Genomic DNA, 19,692 nt, shown 5'->3' with positions numbered 1-19,692 from the left:
CCTCACAGGTATGATGGACTGGAAACATGTAGGCAATAGTGGGCTGTGGGGGTGTATGTATCTCATTTTCAAGTCATGTGATTATGTCCGCTTTAGTAAATAATTAAAAGGGTTCTTGGAATTCAAAGGATTAATTTTAAAACACTACAATAAACAATGTACCATGAATTTCTTTTACTCATTTTTTTCTTATAATAACAACAATTAATTACAGCATTATTTTCTATAACTCATAATTATAAACCCTCAACTGTCAGGGCTATGTTCCTTAGCTGCCAGACTTCTGTGCCATTGGATGGGGGTTTTGGCTACTATTGAAGAAATGTGGGTCCCAGCTTGTAGCTCCTCTTTCAGGATGTCATTAACCAAATTGTATCTCTGAAAAGTTAGTGATATAGAATTATTAGTTTTTACAACATTTACATAGCCAAGTGCCCCATTTCCAATACAAAATGAATACACATAGTGAATTCATAGAAAAAAGAAAAGTAAGTATAAAATGGAGTTTATCGTAATTACATAATTATATACTTTGTACATAGGTAATCCATGGAACTTGTCCGTAACCACCACTAATCTGAATAGAGGCTTTTCTGCTTGGTCTAGATCATTTATGACGTCTAGGTGAGTCGTTTGCAAAGCAGCCTGTAATTTCTTCTTAATCGTGCTCTCTAATACCCCGGACTTGTGTCTTGTAGTATAAGAAATACCTGTAAATAGTGAAAATACAAGAAGTCTGAACTGTTTTACAGTACATAGTGTTCCTCAATTTACTACATAATGTTCCTCCATACCTGTATGGAATGCATTATACAATGACTTTGAGTTATTAAGAAACATACTACAGGTCTAAATCTCAAATAAATATTTTAGAAATGCTCAGATATCTTACATGCAGACGTACACATAACCTTCCCTTTTACTCGTTAGTCATTACTGATACATTGACATTTGTCAGTTAATCAGTTTTGACTTTTTGACATTGATGGTAAAGGACCGTTTATATATGGTTTATATGCACGCCAGTTCAATTATAAAAGCACAAACAGACTACCGCACTGCGTGCGACCATGGTGCGGTGCGGCGCACGTATCGATAGTGTGTAAGCTGGCTATAACCGCGAAAATCGAAGTTCGTCAATTGCGGGCTTTTTCTCTGTGACTCTAATTACGTCTTAGTAGAGTAAAAGAGAAAGATTCCCGCAATTTGTGAATTTCTGTTTTCGCGGTAGGCCCCAAACGCGAAAATCGTAATTTTACTCTGTCACTCTAATTAGAAAGCGATCAACTTTTCATTTTTGTCAAAGGGAGTTACATAATAACTCCGGGGATTTGGACGCTTTTCGCATTGATAAAGAGATTGAGTTGATCGTTTTCTATATAACCACAAAAAAAAAAACAGAAGGTCCGTTCTCGCCGTTCTTGAAAATACATACCTAAACTTGCCCGACTCACTAGGGTTGCTTCTGTATTAATATTTGATTAATATCGAATTTTAAAAAGGAGTAGGTAACACAAGTTTACAGACATACATACATCGATTCGTTTATACAAACATATTGTCATGTTTACATTTCTTAGAGACTGCATTTTACGTACATAATAGTAGGTACCTACGTAGCAGCGGGGACGTCAAGTGAGCAACGCGCGCACAGCCCGATTAAGCTCTGCTCTGCCCGAGAGTGCCCGAGAGCGCCTGTAAATGTAACGTTTGGGTGCGTAAATGTCACGTCTGTGTGTGTGCGGCGAAAATGGCACTTTGTACTGAGCGAACTATTATCTCTGCTCTGGGCTATAACCGCGAAAATCGAAATGCGTTAATTGCGGGCATTTTTCTCTAATTACGTGTTAGTGAGAGTAAAAGAAAAAGATCCCCGCAATTTGCGAATTTCGGTTTTCGCGGTAGGCCCCCTGGCGTGCGCCGCCGCTATTTACTTTGTGGTATAACAAAGCCCCATTGGCCTACTACATACGGTTAAACATGGCCAGTTATGGGCAAGCGATATTGCCATCTCGTTACACCATACAGCTGCTTATGTACATACCGATCTTGGCACGTACGACGTACGCAGCTGTACGGTACGACGCTACTATCCATGTGCTGCATCCTTATTGGACGTACGGCAAACCATTGACATGTCAAACGCTTTGCTTGACAGACAGATAAAGTGTGCGAAAGAGAAGCCATCACGTATATGAACAAGCCATGAGTGCGAAAGAGGCAGACTACATATGAGAAAACGTAACCATTTTTTGACTACTACCGAACAACGCCATGCTCTACGAGCACACATAAAACTTACAACAACTTGACATTGGCAAAATCATCATAGATTTGATGGAAGCCATATTTTAAAAGAAGAAGAAGAGTTCGAAGTCGGCTGAGAGGGCCAAGATCATATTGCCGTATTTTTTGACGTGAAAAATATAAGAGAATCAAAAAGAAAAATATATATTAAGTAATTTAGTGAAGATGGTGTCATATTGTGTGCCGGGTTGTAGTGTTTCAGGGCCAAAAAACCCAGGAAAATACTCATTAGTCATTTCACAGGTAATAGGGTTGTTTCCATCTACAAATCTTAGGGCAGAATTGTATCCCAATAAATTCATTTACTTTTAGGGGACCTGTAATGACCATATTTTTGTAAATATTGAATTTAAAATATCTTTTGGCACACGTCACGTGACCAAACTCGAAACGCCTTTGAAGATTCTGATGACATCACAATTCTCGGATTGACACTGTTGACAGTTAGGCGATAAACAACAAATGACAAATGTCAGTTGACAGTTCGTATCTTCTACGTGTTTATGTAATCATGTGTCAAACCATAAACTGTGACGTCACACCAATTTTCAAAGAGCGTTTTGCGCGCAAAAGCGTCTGTCAAAATATATTTTGTTAATTTAACATATTTAAAGCCGTTTTTAGTATAAAAGTTGAATTTTAGGGCAACTTTTAGTTACTATAGAACGCAATACAAGCGTTTTTCAAAAATTGGAAACAACCCTATTATGATATTCCTAGCGAAATTTTCGTAACGATATTTCAAATCAAATCGCATCATAGCGATCAATCAAATTAACAGCATAAAAAGTGTAAAAAACCAATTTATACAGTTAATTATAAGTTTTTCTTCAATTGTGTGTTAATATTTCATCATATTAGTCAATAATTTTGTCTAAAAACCTAAACTGTTACTTTACGCTAGGGCTTGACAAAATGACTGTATCGATAACTTGTCGGTATATTAGTAGGTATGGAATTAGTTGTTGACAAGACATCATTAAGATATTACCTTTATAACCGACTTAAAATAATAACGATTGTTATAATACCTTTTTTGAAGGTGCACATGTTAAGCGATAAATTTAAACTTCACTTTCCAACACAGTACTTACATTTTAACCACTTTTCCACGGCTTTGCCGCCAACACAAGGAAACACAAGACAGCGTATACTTGTACACAACGTATGTTGTAACATGACGACACTATTTTTGTTCGCACATAAACAATTTACGCACACACTTGCATTTCGTTTTTGGTCACACTTTCGAAGTTTGACAGTCATTCTATACTATCCTATTTCTATGCGGCAAACCAACTTCGACTCTTATAGAATCGCATCGAATTTGTGGTCCGGTACGTAAATCTATTTATACCTTTAGATAAGTGTACCTCGGCGTAATATGTGTACTTAGCCTAATTTTTGTTTCACTTGGCATCCCCATCTTAAACCACCTTCACCAATTTTGACACTTTTGACAGCACATAACAAAACGAATATGTCTCAGCATTTGGTCGCAGGCCATCGATTTATTTAATTTTCGTGATTATTTCTTTTGTTACGTTCGCATTAGTAATTATACTTTAATTATAGTTTTGATATTCGCAGTTTTTTGTTCTCGTAACAATTAATTTCTCGCGTTACGCTCGCTCGCTTTTGTAGGGCGCAATTCCCATTTAATATTTTCAGTTATTCGGGCTACAATTTTGTGTAAACAAAAATTGAGAGGACTTTAATGGCTGTGAGATGTAATATATTATCATCGTTATTAGCAATTGTGCGTAACGAGGGTTTCGTGTTTATGGATGTTAGTTACGAATGCAGGGGAGTGGACGCCATGTTGTTATTTACTCTTTGATTTGTAATCGTCGCGAGACGTGATATGGGTTTATTGTTATTTTGCAAAGCGTCGGTTAGTGTGTGAGCATGTTGGAGGATGTACCCGTCCACGGCAGCCGGAGTGACCCCAATGGCTCGAAGGCCTCCGCACACCAGAGAAATCTCAGCTTGGACTTTAGGTAAGTCGAGACAAACCTTATCAGTGCTTTATCTTCGCTCGACGCATTGACGTGACAAATGATATTGTACTGTTTTCAATGCCAAATGGGCTTTACAATTCAGGTTATGTTGTTATGGAGAATCGCAGGTAATAAATGCACTATCACAGTGTTCTTATTTTACATAAACAGATATTTGTTTCTGTAAGTAATAATTTATTCCATGGGAAAATAAACAAGTCCAAAACAACCCATACTTATTAAACATGTTGTTTAATGCACCTACCAAATTTGTATACAAATCGATGTTTGTGACAACATTCAACAACACAGTAAGTATCAACATTACTTTTCTACATATTGAATTTGAATCTCAAGTTGCTTGTCTGTAATGCAATTATGACTGAATGTGATTAAATTTGCAAAGGCCATTTATATTTTTAAATAAACATACTATCACAATTGGACGCTGACAAATGAGGTCGACTGAAACAATAAGACATGAGTGGAATTGATTTGGTCGATAAGTAGAGTCAAACTCTATTGCAATTGAGTTCCATTTTACATTATAAAACTCAACAATATTAAAATCTGTCTTTTATTTTTATAACATAATAATATACATTTTGGTGATTTGTGTCTATTATAATGCAATATTCTAAACTATATAATTTTTGTCCGATTGGGATTCAAGTTATTTTTGTTAAAAAGGATTGGTTTGTAATGTCAATGGCATGCAATAAAAAAAATCCAAATTCACTCTACCCTTCATATTTGAAAAAGACTATCCCTACTTTATGTAATATTATCTTCCAACTGTGAATAACTAGGTATGCTAGGACATATGCACTTTCCTGGTGCTTTATACTGTTAGGTGATGTAATACAAATGTATAATACTTACTTTATCTGGAATTCTGCAGGTATCTGGGAATTCAGGCAAAACTCTGGCCCATGAAAAGATTTTATTTGACCCACCGCTGGACCTACACAATAATTTGTATGTTGTTGTGAAATAATAAAAATGCATTTTTGCTGTAATTCTGGCCCTCCTTTGAAATTTCTTAAACTTACTCGTGCCCATGAAGAATGTTTGCCCACCATTGCTATAGTCTATAGAAGTACAGTGTCTAACCGTGATGGTAGTTTTCCAAACAACAGCAATTTATTCCATTATAGTTTATTTGTCCATGTGAGCATTGAAATTGAACCACCAGTTAAGAGGGCATGAAACAATGCCTTGAGAAACTGGTTACACTTTATGAACATCATTTTATTTTAGTTGCATTGTTTTTGTGCAATCTTTGACATGAAAATAGAAGAGCTCTTGTGGCATATGTCAAAAGGTATAATTTTCTATGGCTTTGAAAAATAGTAATATTGTAACAATTTGTCCTTGGTACTCCCTCAGTTTATATTTGCTTAAACATTGTTCTGGTATTTTTTCATGAATTGTTTGCAAGAGTAATGATGTCAACATTTTTTAATTTTGTAAACTTGCTTAACACATTTCATGAAAGTTATGATGATGACAGTCATGCCACTGACTCGCAATATTAAAATCGAATTGGCAACTAGGTTTAAAAAAACAGAGTTTAGGATTTCTCCGCTATGTCCCAATGAATAAAAAAACACATTTTGATTTAAATTCTATAACTAGTGCCTCTAGCTGTAGACCTTGCAAGCATAACTTAAATCAGAATATAAAGGTTACCAAAAATACGTGTAACAAAAATAGTGGAGATCTATTTAAGGGCATATTCTGTATCATGTTCTGATTGGGAAAAACTAGAAGAAAAATTGTTTTGACGCATTTTTTTTTGTATGGGGCAGGTCGTCCGAGTCCGCCCATACAAAGGCCTATTATTAATTGTGTCAAAAAACTCTTTTACTTTTTCGTAATCAGAATACGATATCGAATATGTCTATGCCTATTTTTTATCCACCCAAATATTTCCAAAACCTGCATCAACAAAAAAAAAATCTGTTGAACTCGAATCGGTTGAGAATTGCGACTGTTATAGGAGAACATCCAGACATACGAAATTATTTTTGCCCAAGCTGAAAAGGAGACCTTCGCTAACGCTCTCATTAATGCTCAGTCAATATAAATTGTATTATTTTACAATCACATTTAAAATAATGAGAATGTAAATGTAATAATGATAAAAATTCAGCAATATTTTATCATCAACCATCTCTGTATCTAATAACTATGCAACAATAATTGCAATAATTATCAAGGAGCATAATCTTGAAGGCTTCTTTCATAATGTGTGAAACATTTTAATAAACTTCCTTATGTTGATTTTTGTCCCCAAAGTAGAATTGTATGTGTTGTTAAGCAATGTACAGTATCTTTAAGTAAATATTTAGATGTTTGTGGTACAAGTTATGTGTAATAAAGAGCTTGTACTGTTGCCAACGTGCTATTTATTACTTCTCTAGTGTACTTGTGTGTACTTTTACATGGTTCAAAGTGAGCAATAATTATTATATGACTATTTTATGGTTCGGCAAATGGTTTAAAGTTATGATCCTTTTGTATAGATAATAAACTTTTATACAATGAACAAACTAATTGTTCATTGCTTCAGCTTTTTCTTTTTTAACATGTTTTTTTTAATCTTACTTTATGTGTTATGTTTTTTTTGCTATAGGTAATAATGGAATCATTCCACTTAATTGAGTTCATTACCTGTGTTTTGATTGATGTACAATTTATGTTAATAGTAGCGACTACTATAAAATTAGTTTGGGTCTGTTTTGTTATTGTTTCGTGACTAACATATCTATAATCAAATTTATTAGATAGTAAATACAAATAAATCAGTATATGTATTAGGATTTATGAGTATGACTATTAGGATCATTATAAACATAGTCAGCACTGGTAGGTACGTCATGTCATATCACAGGTCAGGTCATGTCCAATCTAATGCGATCCATTAGGTCAGGGGCCGCAAACCGCAGCTTGCCAGCCACATGCGGTTCTTTGCAGTCGCCGCGGGGGTACCTATTTACAAAAAAAATTGTAGTAGTTTTTCGACTTATTACTTACAATACAACTCACGTGGGAAATTGTAAACATATATTTGGTGGCATATATAACATATGTATTTACTTTACTTCACAAGGCTACCCTACTTAAATCACGTTTTTAGTGGAATACTACCACTTATTAACATCATTCTTAAACTTAGTGTTATGCTCCAATAAGTGTAATTTTGAACACTCGTTCTGCACTTATTAATTCGTTTCACTTGGACACATGCGAAAAAATATTTTACAATACGTCATACGGCTACCGACTCGACTACTGATGTACCATAAAAATATTGTAGTAGGAAAATCTTTGCGATTGGCGACCAATTTGAAAAACTGACACCCCCCAAATATCATCTTATTGTGACAGTAGACGGTAACTTCGTAAAACATTGCATTTTTATTCCCCTCTTTTTTTTTTTGAATAAATAAAATATTATAGGACATTATTAGATAAATTGACTAAGCCCGACAGTAAGCTCAAGAAGGCTTGTGTTGTGGGTACTCAGACAACGATATATATAATACCAATATAAATACTTAAATACATAGAAAACACCCAAGACTCAGGAACAAATATCCGTGCTCATCACACTAATAAATGCCCTTACCAGGTTTTGAACCCAGAACCATCGGCTTTATAGGCAGGGTCCCCACCTAATAGGCCAGAATGGTCGTCGACTAAAGCTAACATTAGTTAAAATGAAATGATGAATTATGATCAAATAAAGATGGTCTTGAAATTATCAAGACCGTCTTTATTTCATTAATTAGAAGTAGTTTTCCTTTAAGTACTTTGAGTATTAATTATTAGCCTGGTATGAAGGTACCTACAATAAATTATAATAAGGTAAATATGTCAAACTACGTGTATAAATGTTAGTCCTCAGACGATGTACTCTTTCAAGTCGTGGTCAACGGGTTGAATCAGGCACAGCTGTATCCAATATACATAGTTATATTTACCTCAATTCCGAATAAATAACATGCTAGGAATTCGGTTGGAACTAATGCTCATGATTGATGAGTGGCCTAGTTGGAATGTAGGCAGTCTGTCCTTTAACCCCAGACTTCGCTTACTTCATTCAATAAGTCAGATCCTGTCACATAAATAGGACATACATCGATAAAATGAAAATGTATACGTACGTCCAACTCTGGAACTTTTATAAGTTTTTATAGCTTTTTATTGGTTGAAATAAACAGAATATGTCTACACAGGTAAATTAATTATATCATTTTAGTACCCATTGTATTCTTTCTGTGGTGGAGTACTACATTTCAAAGTCCAGGAATTGACCAAAATTTTATTAACTGCAATAAAGTACCTGGTGAAAAAAGATGTGTGCGATTATATAAACAATCTCGCTGGTCCCAAAACCAAACTTTAAAAATAGCATGGAGGTCAAATTGTTGACTGGACCACAAAGAAGGTTCACAAAATGTAGGGCGATCTTCGACCGCGAGGTGAATGGACAGAAAGTAAAAGTGGGCGCAAAGCGCCACCTAGCCGGCTTCCTGGTCAGCCTTTTGCTTAGTATTCATTACTTTCTAAACCTCGTGTCGGATGCAATAAGAAAGTTCTATAAACCACCTTAATCCGTTTTGACAAAGTTCTCTTTTCTCAAATCGTAAAAGCGAGATAACGTAAGCAATCAAAATTACTTGTAGTCGAACTAATCCCTGTTACTGTTACATGATCAGAACACGAGAATAAGGCTTTTATTACATTAACCACTTGTATTTAATTAGTGTCACTATATGGCTCTCAATTATGTGACATGTCATCGACACCGTTTAGGGATTGCAAACCGGATTGATTTTCAATCCGGCCGGATTTTGGCCTTATTCCGGCCGGATCCGGCCGGACCGGATCCGGTTTGGTATAGGGATATTGAAGTTAATTAAATGTCATATTTTTCTAGTTTATTGCGTAATACGTATTCCTAAATCTATAATTTGAAGTTAATATATAACTTCTTAACAATAAAATAGAACTTGGTAGTAAAAAGACTAAAAAGTGTTACAATGTCTATATCAGTTTAATAACAAAATATGAAATCGGTCATTTATTATATTTAACCATTCAGAAGTGCTCAAATTTTCGATTACAATTATAAATTTGATTAGTTTCCAAGCCCGATGATGGGATGTGGGGTGGGAATTGGAACTCCTTGAAAGGACATGTTTTTGTTACTGTTCTTTGATTGAATTCTTTGTAACGTTGACATCCATTCTAGTAAGAAAGGAAGATATTTTACTTTTAACCAAAATTATATTAAATGTGCTCTAGTATCATCTTGCTTTAATTTTTTGTCCGAGAATGTAGCAGACTCTATGATAAAAGAATGAACTTTTTTTAATTTACAGGAAAGTATATTGGTCAAATTATAGGGAACAAAACACGAAACGACGATCTCATGCGAAAAATAATAGAGTATAAGATTGAAAACCATCGCGGAAAGGGACTCCCTAAGAAAAGTTACTTGGATGAAATAAAGAATTGGCTACACGTAGAGTAGCATGTACCAGGAGATGAAGGAAATCGCATAAGATTGAATGAGATTGTAAAGAATCAATATTTTATCTTAATTATATATATATATATAATCGGAGTAAACTAAATATTGATGAGTCCAACTCTAGTCGGTAGAGTACGGCCGACTTAATCCTGCTCATTTGTTTACTATTATAAATCTCCTATCACAACATTATGACACAACATTAACTTTCTCTTTAGCATAAATTACAAATGCCTTCCATGGCATCTGCATCCTTTAATTTTTCCTTCTATTACAGTATTTATGTAATCGTCATATCGTGCCACCAACACGAAAGAAGAAGAAATCCTCTTCTGTTCCCATTTATCGTCATAATAAATATATATATAAATATCTTACTAAATTCAAACTTTTCATTCGTTTTTTGTTCTGTTTAACTTCATACTTCTCACCCGTCGCCTTTTCCTCATCTAAAATGCACAGCGCGTGCTGTATTTAAGCGTTTTTTTTATTTTACCGGATCCGGTAGCTCTTGAAAAGTGCCGGATCCGGCCGGATTACCGGATCCGCCGGACCGGATTGCAATCCCTAACACCGTTGTTGAGAGAAAGAATTGAAAATGATATAACATATAACTGCAGTAGCATGCAGTTCTATATTACTGCTTTAAGACCTATTATTGCTATTTGGATCAACAATTTTTTCGTTGTCTTGTTTTTTGTCCCGAAAAATGTGACGGAGTGGAGCTTTTTGTATGAGGTGAAATTTAGTTTTTATTTTTTCATTATTATGGACGGTACGTGTTTAAAAATAATGATCAAGGTTTGCTCCGAGTTTACCGATTTAAATTATTAATCCTTTAACCCTCGCGCTTAGGTTACTGAACTTAAACAGATTAACACAACATGGAGAGGAATACTAATAGCGCGCCAGGCTTTGACCCGTCGGGTAATGTTTGAGATTGCTTCCACGCTCCGAGCTCTCTCCATATAAAGTGTTAACAAGCCACTTATTGGTTCAGTTGGTTTTATTAACGTTTTTAATCGGAAGTAATTCAAATCCAGTGCAAAAATATGGGACCGCTAAATAACTACCAAGATGATTGAGTGAAATTTCATTTCACTCATATTTTAAACAGTTCAAATTTGGAAGCAGCGCGGAGGACAGCCAAATACCTACTTTTGGTTTGGGGCCAACGGCGAAAACCAAATTGTCGATTTACAATATTGAGGGTAGGCCCTCTATACGCTTTGCCACCATTACGGTATAAAAAATTGACAATTAGAGCAACACATACGGCACAACATGTCAGTATTTGCTACACATAAAAGTAAGCAGTTGCTGATTTCCATATATAGGTAAATATAATATATCTTAACAATGCCTTGAGTTGAGCCGTGTTCAAACACGAGTAGAACAACTGCGGCCTAGGTACGTAAGTACATGTCCGCGATCATGACGCTAAATCGCTGCTAATTTATGTACTGGTACCTAGATATTGTATTTTTATAAATTGTTTTAGTTGGAGTATGAATTTACTGACCACGAAACTCTCGGCTCTTAATTAACGACTCACGTGCTTGATATTTTTCAGTGACTTCTATTATTATAATAAAATAAGGGTGACAGCTGGCAACTACAGTTGCCAAAAGCACGTGAGTGGTTAACAAATATCGCCTAGTTTTCAGTGTGGCACGAGAAAAATAGATCACATTTGTATTTGGCTACATGTGGATGTGGAACTGAACATGTCATTAATTCATTATCAAAATTGCTATTAATTATAAGTATGTCCTGAAACCTACCCCACATCTCGTTTTGTCATTTTTTATTATATGAGGATTTAGTACACAAATAGGCGGGTCCACACACAGCGAGCGTACGCGCGAGGCAATTTCCTCACAAATCGGCCAGTGTAGACGTGCCTCGGCGGCGTGCGCGTTTTCCTCGCCTGAGCGCGCAATCTCGGCCGAGGTACGGTTACAGTTACACTTGCCTCACGCGTATGCTCGCTCTGTGTGGACCCGGCTATTGGTACTGAATTTGTACTTATCTGAAAAAAAGTACCTGTATAGTTTGGGAGTAGGTACAAGTCAAATGAAGTTGGGGTTGTTCTAGAGCATCGCCTACTGAATTCCAACATAGGCTATAACTTTTCCAGCAAATCAGAGGTTCGAATATTTCGTAGGTACTCATGATTTTATTCCCAAATAAGTAAATTTAGTCTAGTTCAATACCTCGTAGTTGCCAGGAAATGTAATGAAAATGAAAGATGTAATGAATGGAGGCAGCTATAGCAAACATTTTGGTGTCATTTATTACACTTCATATCTTCAAGTGGACACAATTACTACAACGAATAATTAAGCGTGTTTAATTTATACGTCCTTGATAACATAAGCCCCCTAAAATATTACATATAGCAAACAAGCATATGGCCCATCTGGTGGTAAGCAGTCAGCGTAGCCTATGGACGCCAGCAACTCCAGAGGTGTACGCGATGCCGCTGCCGACCCTTTCCTGTACACTCCTTTTTTGAAGAACCCTATATTGTAGCCCTAGAGAAAATCTCGGTATTCCGGCCTCATTCCACTATTTGTTAAGGATTCAGGGCTCAAGTTATTACTAATAACTACATATATAATCGGACGCTCACCAGCAAAGTTCTATTAAAATAAAACACGTTCTGAAGGGCTTATCATTTAAGCTTTTATAACTTGTAAATTGTAATACAACCGGAAGTTTTTTTACTCTTTTTAAGCTTTCATAAAATTTGCCTCTGGTCTTTTACAAGGATGACTAATTGGTGACATGATGGCCGCTCGTCATCGCAAAATTCATGTTCAAAATAATTCATCTGTTTTTGTCCTTAATTATAGGTGCGACACTGTTTCCTTCTTTTTGTCTGCAATAACCAGTTTATTTTTGTCATTTTTGCATCAAGGTTAAGGCTAAATTGCTGTCAACGTTCATTGCCGGATGCGTTATGCGTTTTTACCTTTATTTAGCAAAGTGCTAATTAATTTAAACGTTATTGAGTAGACGCTTCATGTATGTAAACCTCCAGTGACTTAGCCATTAGGTATTCAGAGATATTAAAAAAAGCAAAGTTTTCAGTATCAGTAAAGTAAAAAGTATTATGTTCTTTTCCACGTAAATATATATTTTTTTGTCTTATTCACAACTCCTTTAAGGTTTATGAAGAAAATGTAATTACCGAACGTGGTGGGCCTTCTAAATGTATATTGAACTAATTTCGGTGTATCATTCAATGAATCTAAAATGATTTGTTTGTGGCCTTCTGTCCAATAGACAGTCCAAGGCAGCTTTATTGTTAGTAGTTTAGTAGGTAGGTATGTTTGTTCAGTCAATAGAATATTGTCACGAAAATTGGTTGTGTGTTGTGTACTTTTATATTAGCTCAACTATTTGACGCCTGCATCTTTAAATAATACGTCCTAGTTTTGGTAGTAACTAGAGTCTTTTGAGTCTGAATATGAAGAACTCGACTTGTTTTTACGAGACTCTGCGCTCAACACACCTTGAGCCTTTTAAGTCCAGAGCCGAGTCCTCTTTTATAAGAGTAACTCTAATGGACTCTAACCCAATTCTATCTATTATCGTAAACCAATTCTATCTATTATCGTAAATCAGCAAGTTACCTGAAGTATTCTCTTAAATATATTAAAGCCACACTACACTACCACCAGAAAAGGGAATGCCTACAGACAGCTAACTCTCACACGTGCCCTACCATTTTAAGGGTTAATTACCCGACTGTCAAGTTTTTGTGTATGTAACCCGAATATATTGTGGGTTGGATTGGGTTTTAACTAAGCGTAATTTTAAATAAGTAGATGTGGTTGAAATCATTGATTAAAGAAAAATCATTAATTTTTTTAGACATGTAGCCAATAAGTCCGCCATTTGTTTTTTCATTTGTGCAATAATATGTAAGTACGAAGTACGAACTAATTTTTAAACAGGTATATAACTTACAGTAAGTAATTGCCGATTTGCTATGGCAGCATGATTCCATTTTTATCGCTTGTCACTATGCCCGTCACTTTTGCACTTACTTACTTGTTAGAACGTGACAGGCATGGTGACAAATGATAAAGAGCCGACCATCTTAGCCCTACTGGAATCGAAAATACTGTCAGTAACTACGTACCAATGCCCGCAAACTGACTAAAACCCCCCCTTAATCACCCCTTTGAGCACTGCGTTCCTTAATATAATACAATTTAATTTCCCTTTGAGTCCTGGGACCGCTTGGTCCTTTGGCAAATATAATATATGTAACAAACGAGAATGATAGTACACCTAATTAAGGCTAATCTTCATTTGATTCGGTGCTGCTGCTGATTAATTTACAATTGGGCTTTAGAGCCGCGGAAGACGGAAGACAACACTTTGTTATAAACACACCCACACAGATGCAGTAGGTTTGCGTGCTCTACTTAATCTCAAATATGATTAAAAAAATCATAATCCATGTAAATTGGGAAATAAAACTTTCTACGTAAATGTGCCTTAACAAATTGAATTAAATTATTTAATGCACATCTTACGACTGACGATAAGTAAAGTAAAAAAAATCAGTAAATATAGGTAAATGGCAGTTTTTATTTCAAATTTAAATGGGACATAATTATTATATTCTTTGACATTCTACAATAAATAATGTGTGGCCATACACATAAAACATCTATACATAAAGAGAAAGGGAAGGGAGCACTTTCTATAGCAATTTCCATACAATTACAAAGTGAAAAAGTGATCCTTTAACAGTTAAGGACCTCTTATCCTCCCATCCTCCTTTTCCTTTTATCAGATAAAATTGGGCAAACAAGTTGTGAACTCATAGACAACAAAAAGAGGTCATATGATTACAAGGGTGTTGACACGTGTCGTCTATGTCAATATGTACATACGATTATCGAGTGTGGCAATTCGTTTCGTAACGATTTCCGAATTTCCGCCTCTTCCGTGCGACCGATTATTTTAATTTTTTAACGGCCACACGCCGAAGTCGAATAACGTCGGCTATAAAGTCACAAACCTCATATGTCCTCCGAAAGTAGTTAAGAAGTTTGCAACTTTAGGTATTGTTGGCTAAAGTAGCAAATCCCTAATGTCCTTGAAATGAAGTTACGAGATTAGCGATTTCAGCCGACGATAAGTGGGTATCCTCGTGACCGGTGGCTCTTCAGTTTTTTCTGACGACCTTCTTGCCGAGAGAGCTATTGAGTGTCCATTTACCTCGTCGGAAACTACTCGTAGATCCGGAAGTGAAGCTACAATGTTGCCGACATTTGTCATTGTCGATTCGAGGCGTTTCGCGTTTTTCTCGTGCTCATCGAATTTATTGTTCGCGGATGGTGACTTGGTGAGTAATGGTTTCGCCAGGTTGCGATTTGTCATCATTTGTTTTTATACTAATATAAGGCTAGACGTTTCGGAGTTTTAAGATAAAATTTAAATATAGATTATGTACCTACTTCGATGGTTTTTTTTTAAATAAAGTCATGCCCACGTTATATTTTTTGGCATGTTTTCGTATCATTAATTGAGCTTGGATTGGAAACAGCAACAGCATGTATTTGACTGTAAGAGATATTTTTAGTTTCAGTTTCATTTAGGTATTCATTATAAAGTAACACGGGCATTACATGGTATTAATTAGATCCGATTCGCATATACGTACATTTATTTTGAAAGTATTAAGTACGCGTTAAATGAAAATAGAATTTTTATAATTCAGCCCAAATAATGATGTGATGTGACATTGACGAACTGGATTGTCGACTTGATAAGAGGTCAAAAATGAATCTTAAAGGAAAATTATCCGTGAAGTATATTAACTTTATTTTTAACCAAAAAAAATAGACATTCTTTTTAAACTAGACCAAATACACTCACCCACTTTGGCGTGACTAATACTTTCCTCCCAATGAAATGAGTCAATTCGAATGAGCGATTAAAGATAGAATCGTCCGAGTCCGAGTGTAATAAGCTACCTCAATTACAGTTAATTGTTGACCCTTTATCGGGCGGACAATCGAGCAAAGCATGCTAGGAATGCACGGCAGTGTACACCACAAATACAAAGAGCGTATGTATAGAAGTATCCTTGTACAACAACGCCGTTTAAACAGCACGCTTGTATGCTGACCGCAATTTAAGCTGATCCGTGCTTGACTGCTTGCCTAAAGAATACCTAATGTCGGTGCTACTGCCTTATTTGCACATTCAATTGAAATCCCAGGAAAAGCGATTAGTTCCGGTCGTTAAGCTTGTTTTGTTAGCTTTGTAACTTGGGTCAAATTAAACAAGCTGTTTAAATCTTTCTTTCCCATCATTTGTCACGTTTTCCTGAGTGCCAGTAGCTGCGATATGTAATTTTTAGACGGTTTGAAGTCAGCTGTTGAAATTTTCCCTCGTCATTCTGAATCCTGTTATACGGGGACTACATTTTCCACAAGTTAGACTTGAGATCTGTTTTTAGTTGCCACATACTCTATTTGGTTGTTCGGAACATGAACTTTATTCCCCATGCGTCTCTAGACTGATTGCTGCGGTCGTTATCATTATCACAAACAAGTGATTGACCTCATTTATAAGATGATTAGCTTTATTTCATAGAATTATTACAAATACTGATTTATTTTTGTTTTATTAAGACTCAAGCGTCTTGAGGCCAGCCCACGTAAAATCGAATTATAGTGTAGATATCAAACTTTGAATAAGTACTTACTTGGATAAATGAGATCTTTCTCTCATACTTTGTAAAAAAAAAACAGCTATGACGTGCTAGTCGTGCTACGATTAGATATAGATATCGATGAATAATGTTATGTAGCATATGAACGTTTAATAATTACTATCGTTTAATCGTGACTCCATAAAATAAAATGCCAAGGCAAGAAGTCAGAAGGCTCATTTCAGAGCATTTGATAAGTACAGGTGACACCTAATTTCATCGAAATGGTTAAACTGAGCATCCACCGCAGAGTGCCTGCTATTCGCGGATGACTTAAAGTTGTTTAGGAGCGTGCGAAGTTTGGCAGACCGCGAAGCACTACAGCGTGACATAGACAATGTTGCGGCCTGGAGTATTGCGAATCAGCTTCCCTTCAATGTTACCAAATGTAAGCTGATTACTTTTTCCAGAGCTCGAGAGGCTATTACCCCATCATATAACCTGCTCGGGTTACCACTGGAGAGAGTGGATGTAGTCCAAGATCTTGGGTTGACTTTAGACGCGCACTTGGATTTTCGTTTGCATATAACCGGGATCTGTGGACGTGCTAATAAAATGCTAGGTTTTATTATGCGAGTATCGTCGCAGTTTTCTAATCCTAATGTTGCAGTAGTTCTGTACAATGCGTATGTTCGCAGTAGGTTGGAATTTGGTGCCTGTATTTGGGATCCTCACGAGGCAAAGTACTCTCTCATGGTGGAAAGGATACAGAGAAAGTTTTCTCGCTATATGTATAAAAGGATCTACGGATACTATCCACTTCTTTTCCCCTCGATGTTTGTGTCGGGAATGGTGGGATTGGATACGCTAGAACTGCGACGTAAAATATTATTAGTGATCCATTACTATAACTTGTTGCGAAACAGAATCAGTAATGTTAAGGTGCTTGAGCGGATAGGATTGCTCGCTCCAGCGCCGAGGACGTGCGTATTAGGCGCCAGTGAGGGCGGCGCTTTGCCTCCGCGACGCCGGAGAAGACTGTTCGCCGTGGGCGGGGTGCGTACGCGTCAAACCAACAATGCTCCCACCAATCGGGCACTCTCACTCCTAAACGAACTATCAATCCAAAGACCTGATGTTGATGTCTTTTATGACTCCCCAGGATCGTTCTCCACAGCTTTATATATGTTTTTGAGTGATTGTACCTAGTTTGTAATGTTTAACTATTTGTGGATATTGTAAATAATTCTAATTATTAATATTATTATTTAACATGTAAGCGCTTTGGTGCCTGAACTGTAAGCTTGTGTGTTGCATGAATAAACAATAAACAATAAACAATAAACAATAAACTGATATTTGAACAAACATGATAATGCAGCAAAACATCAACAAGCAGCAGGCAAAAGATAACGCTAATTTTGTCTCGGTTGATGGGTAAACCAGGATCATTCCAATCGCTTTAATCGCTCTGGTGAACCAGTGCAAAAGCAAATAACCGCATCCTAGTTGTTACTATGGGTATCGAGATCACACTACACCGGCCATCCGTAAAAACCAATTACTTGCAACCAATGATAATATACGGTCAGTGCTTGCGCACCCGGCCCGCGGTGTCCGTGGCACGGCGCAAATATGAATATGAAACATTCGCGTCTGTCGTGACATCTACCGTGCTGTTATAGCACGCAAATATAAACGTAATTTGTTGATATACTTGATATCTTTTATTCTTAGCTCCTGACTGGATTAGAGGAGGGATCTTATTAAATTTATAAGTCTTTGGTGGCTTGGCATCTTGGGCTCTTGGCTGCTAAGAGCATGAAACTACTAACTGTTTAGTTTTTTTTTACACGACTGCCCATATTTTCAGAGTACATATGTGACCTACTTTTTTCTTTTCTCCACTATATCTGATTTATACATGTGAAGTATAATCTCTATAAACCTTAAGTTGGCTTGGTTATGAAGTGTCAAATATATTTAAACTTATTCAAGGTGAGGTTTATAATTAATATAAAAAGATGATTGCATTTTATATCTGTATTACGTTATGAAGGTACCTATGATCTTCAATGTTTTTGCAAAGGTCATATAATTTATCGCCTCTTGCCTCCTAACAAAATTTCACGGTCACTAGGAAGATGTTAAACGCGGTTAATGTTATTGACGTTGGGATTGAAGGCAACTAGATAAAAGTAATGTGGGAAGTGGGCTTTTCATGTGGGATAGTAGTTCCATAGCCGGTTTCACAAGGCCTAACTTCGTGCCGTGATTGTGGTGCGCATGGGTATGGATTGAAGCTGAAATCAAACGTTAAGGGAGATATGGAAAGACAAAACCAAGACGACTGAAGATAAGCGAAATCTCCGGACCATCCACAATCTCTTTACCTTATCTAGTCATTACTCATTCACTAATTAGTTTTGTAAAGGTTATTTGATGTTACCCGTTTAAGACACTATATTATTGTTATAATAATTCCATTCCATGCTACTCTATCGATGTAAGAGTATGACCAAAGTTTCTTGGTTTCCGATTCATAGTGACTCACGTTCACATAATGAATCAAAACACCTTTAAAATTAGTACGCAGTGTACTTAATGAGTCAACGAAGGATTCCGAAGATAAACTCGTCTACTGGGCAATGTTAGTAGTACTGATATAATTAACTGACTCATTATTGTACAGTCAAGATCATAAATATTGATCAAAATAATCGTTTCATTAATATTTATGTCTCGATAGACATAAATATTAATGAAACGATTATTTTGATTTTTTAAAGTCGATACTTTATTACATTGATATCCCAGCGTAAATACTCTTTTCTGAGCAGGCTAAGTCTTTCTTTGTACGTAAGACTAAATTAGTACACATTTTTAGGTGTCTTAATCTCAGAAGTCCAGAACCATAATCGTGTTACAACAAACTCAAATATTTTAGTAAATAACGATCTTATCCTTGGAGCATAAACAAATAGTAGATAGTTGCTGGATTATTCTACTAAACAAATTGTATTATTCGTTTCAGGTACGAAAGCTGTCTTTATGGAAAATAGTCGAGTTAATATTTCGTCTCGGTGAGTCTACTCTTGATGTCATTCATATTTTGAACGGCAGTAATGGCACTTACGACTGCGCTTATACTTTGA

The 19,692-nt window shown here is 36.1% G+C and overlaps 2 protein-coding genes across 6 annotated transcripts in view; one reads left to right on the top strand and one right to left on the bottom strand.

The window, feature by feature from the left end:
• Positions 1-150: 150 nt before the first annotated feature.
• Positions 151-960, bottom strand: LOC133520503 (bolA-like protein DDB_G0274169). Of its 3 annotated transcripts, none has more exons than XM_061854953.1 (3): positions 893-960; positions 520-710; positions 151-378 (listed from the first exon to the last, which is right to left on the bottom strand). In XM_061854953.1, exons 1-3 carry the CDS (start codon positions 906-908, stop codon positions 247-249), a joined length of 339 nt encoding a protein of 112 aa, XP_061710937.1. In that variant the 5' UTR covers positions 909-960; the 3' UTR covers positions 151-246. The 3 variants fall into 3 exon arrangements, with proteins under 3 accessions (XP_061710937.1, XP_061710935.1, XP_061710936.1); XM_061854951.1 differs by having other exon boundaries at positions 795-937; XM_061854952.1 differs by having other exon boundaries at positions 532-710; positions 795-937.
• Positions 961-3,769: 2,809 nt separating this feature from the next.
• The window catches only part of LOC133520500 (phosphatidylinositol 4-kinase beta), a 64,057-nt gene continuing 48,134 nt past the window's right edge, over positions 3,770-19,692 (top strand). For 2 of the 3 annotated variants that reach the window (XM_061854943.1, XM_061854946.1), the window contains exon 1: positions 3,770-4,307. In XM_061854943.1, coding sequence (XP_061710927.1) covers positions 4,216-4,307 — 92 coding nt within the window. In that variant the 5' untranslated portion in view covers positions 3,770-4,215. The remainder of the gene's footprint in view (positions 4,308-19,692) is intronic. The other variant, XM_061854945.1, reaches the window with a different exon arrangement.

This window comes from Cydia pomonella, chromosome 8 (genome assembly GCF_033807575.1).
Source record: "Cydia pomonella isolate Wapato2018A chromosome 8, ilCydPomo1, whole genome shotgun sequence".
Taxonomy (NCBI): domain Eukaryota; kingdom Metazoa; phylum Arthropoda; class Insecta; order Lepidoptera; family Tortricidae; genus Cydia; species Cydia pomonella.
The sequence above is the reverse complement of the archived record's forward strand: the minus strand, read 5'-3'. Positions and strand labels throughout refer to the sequence as shown.

Coding starts and splice junctions, on each gene's coding strand:
- LOC133520503 (XM_061854951.1), bottom strand. CDS start 840: ATGTTTCTTAATAACTCAAAGTCATTGTATAATGCATTCCATACAG. Junction 711..794: donor GTATAATGCATTCCATACAG/GTATGGAGGAAC, acceptor CACTATTTACAG/GTATTTCTTATACTACAAGA. Junction 379..519: donor TGTACAAAGTATATAATTAT/GTAATTACGATA, acceptor CTAACTTTTCAG/AGATACAATTTGGTTAATGA.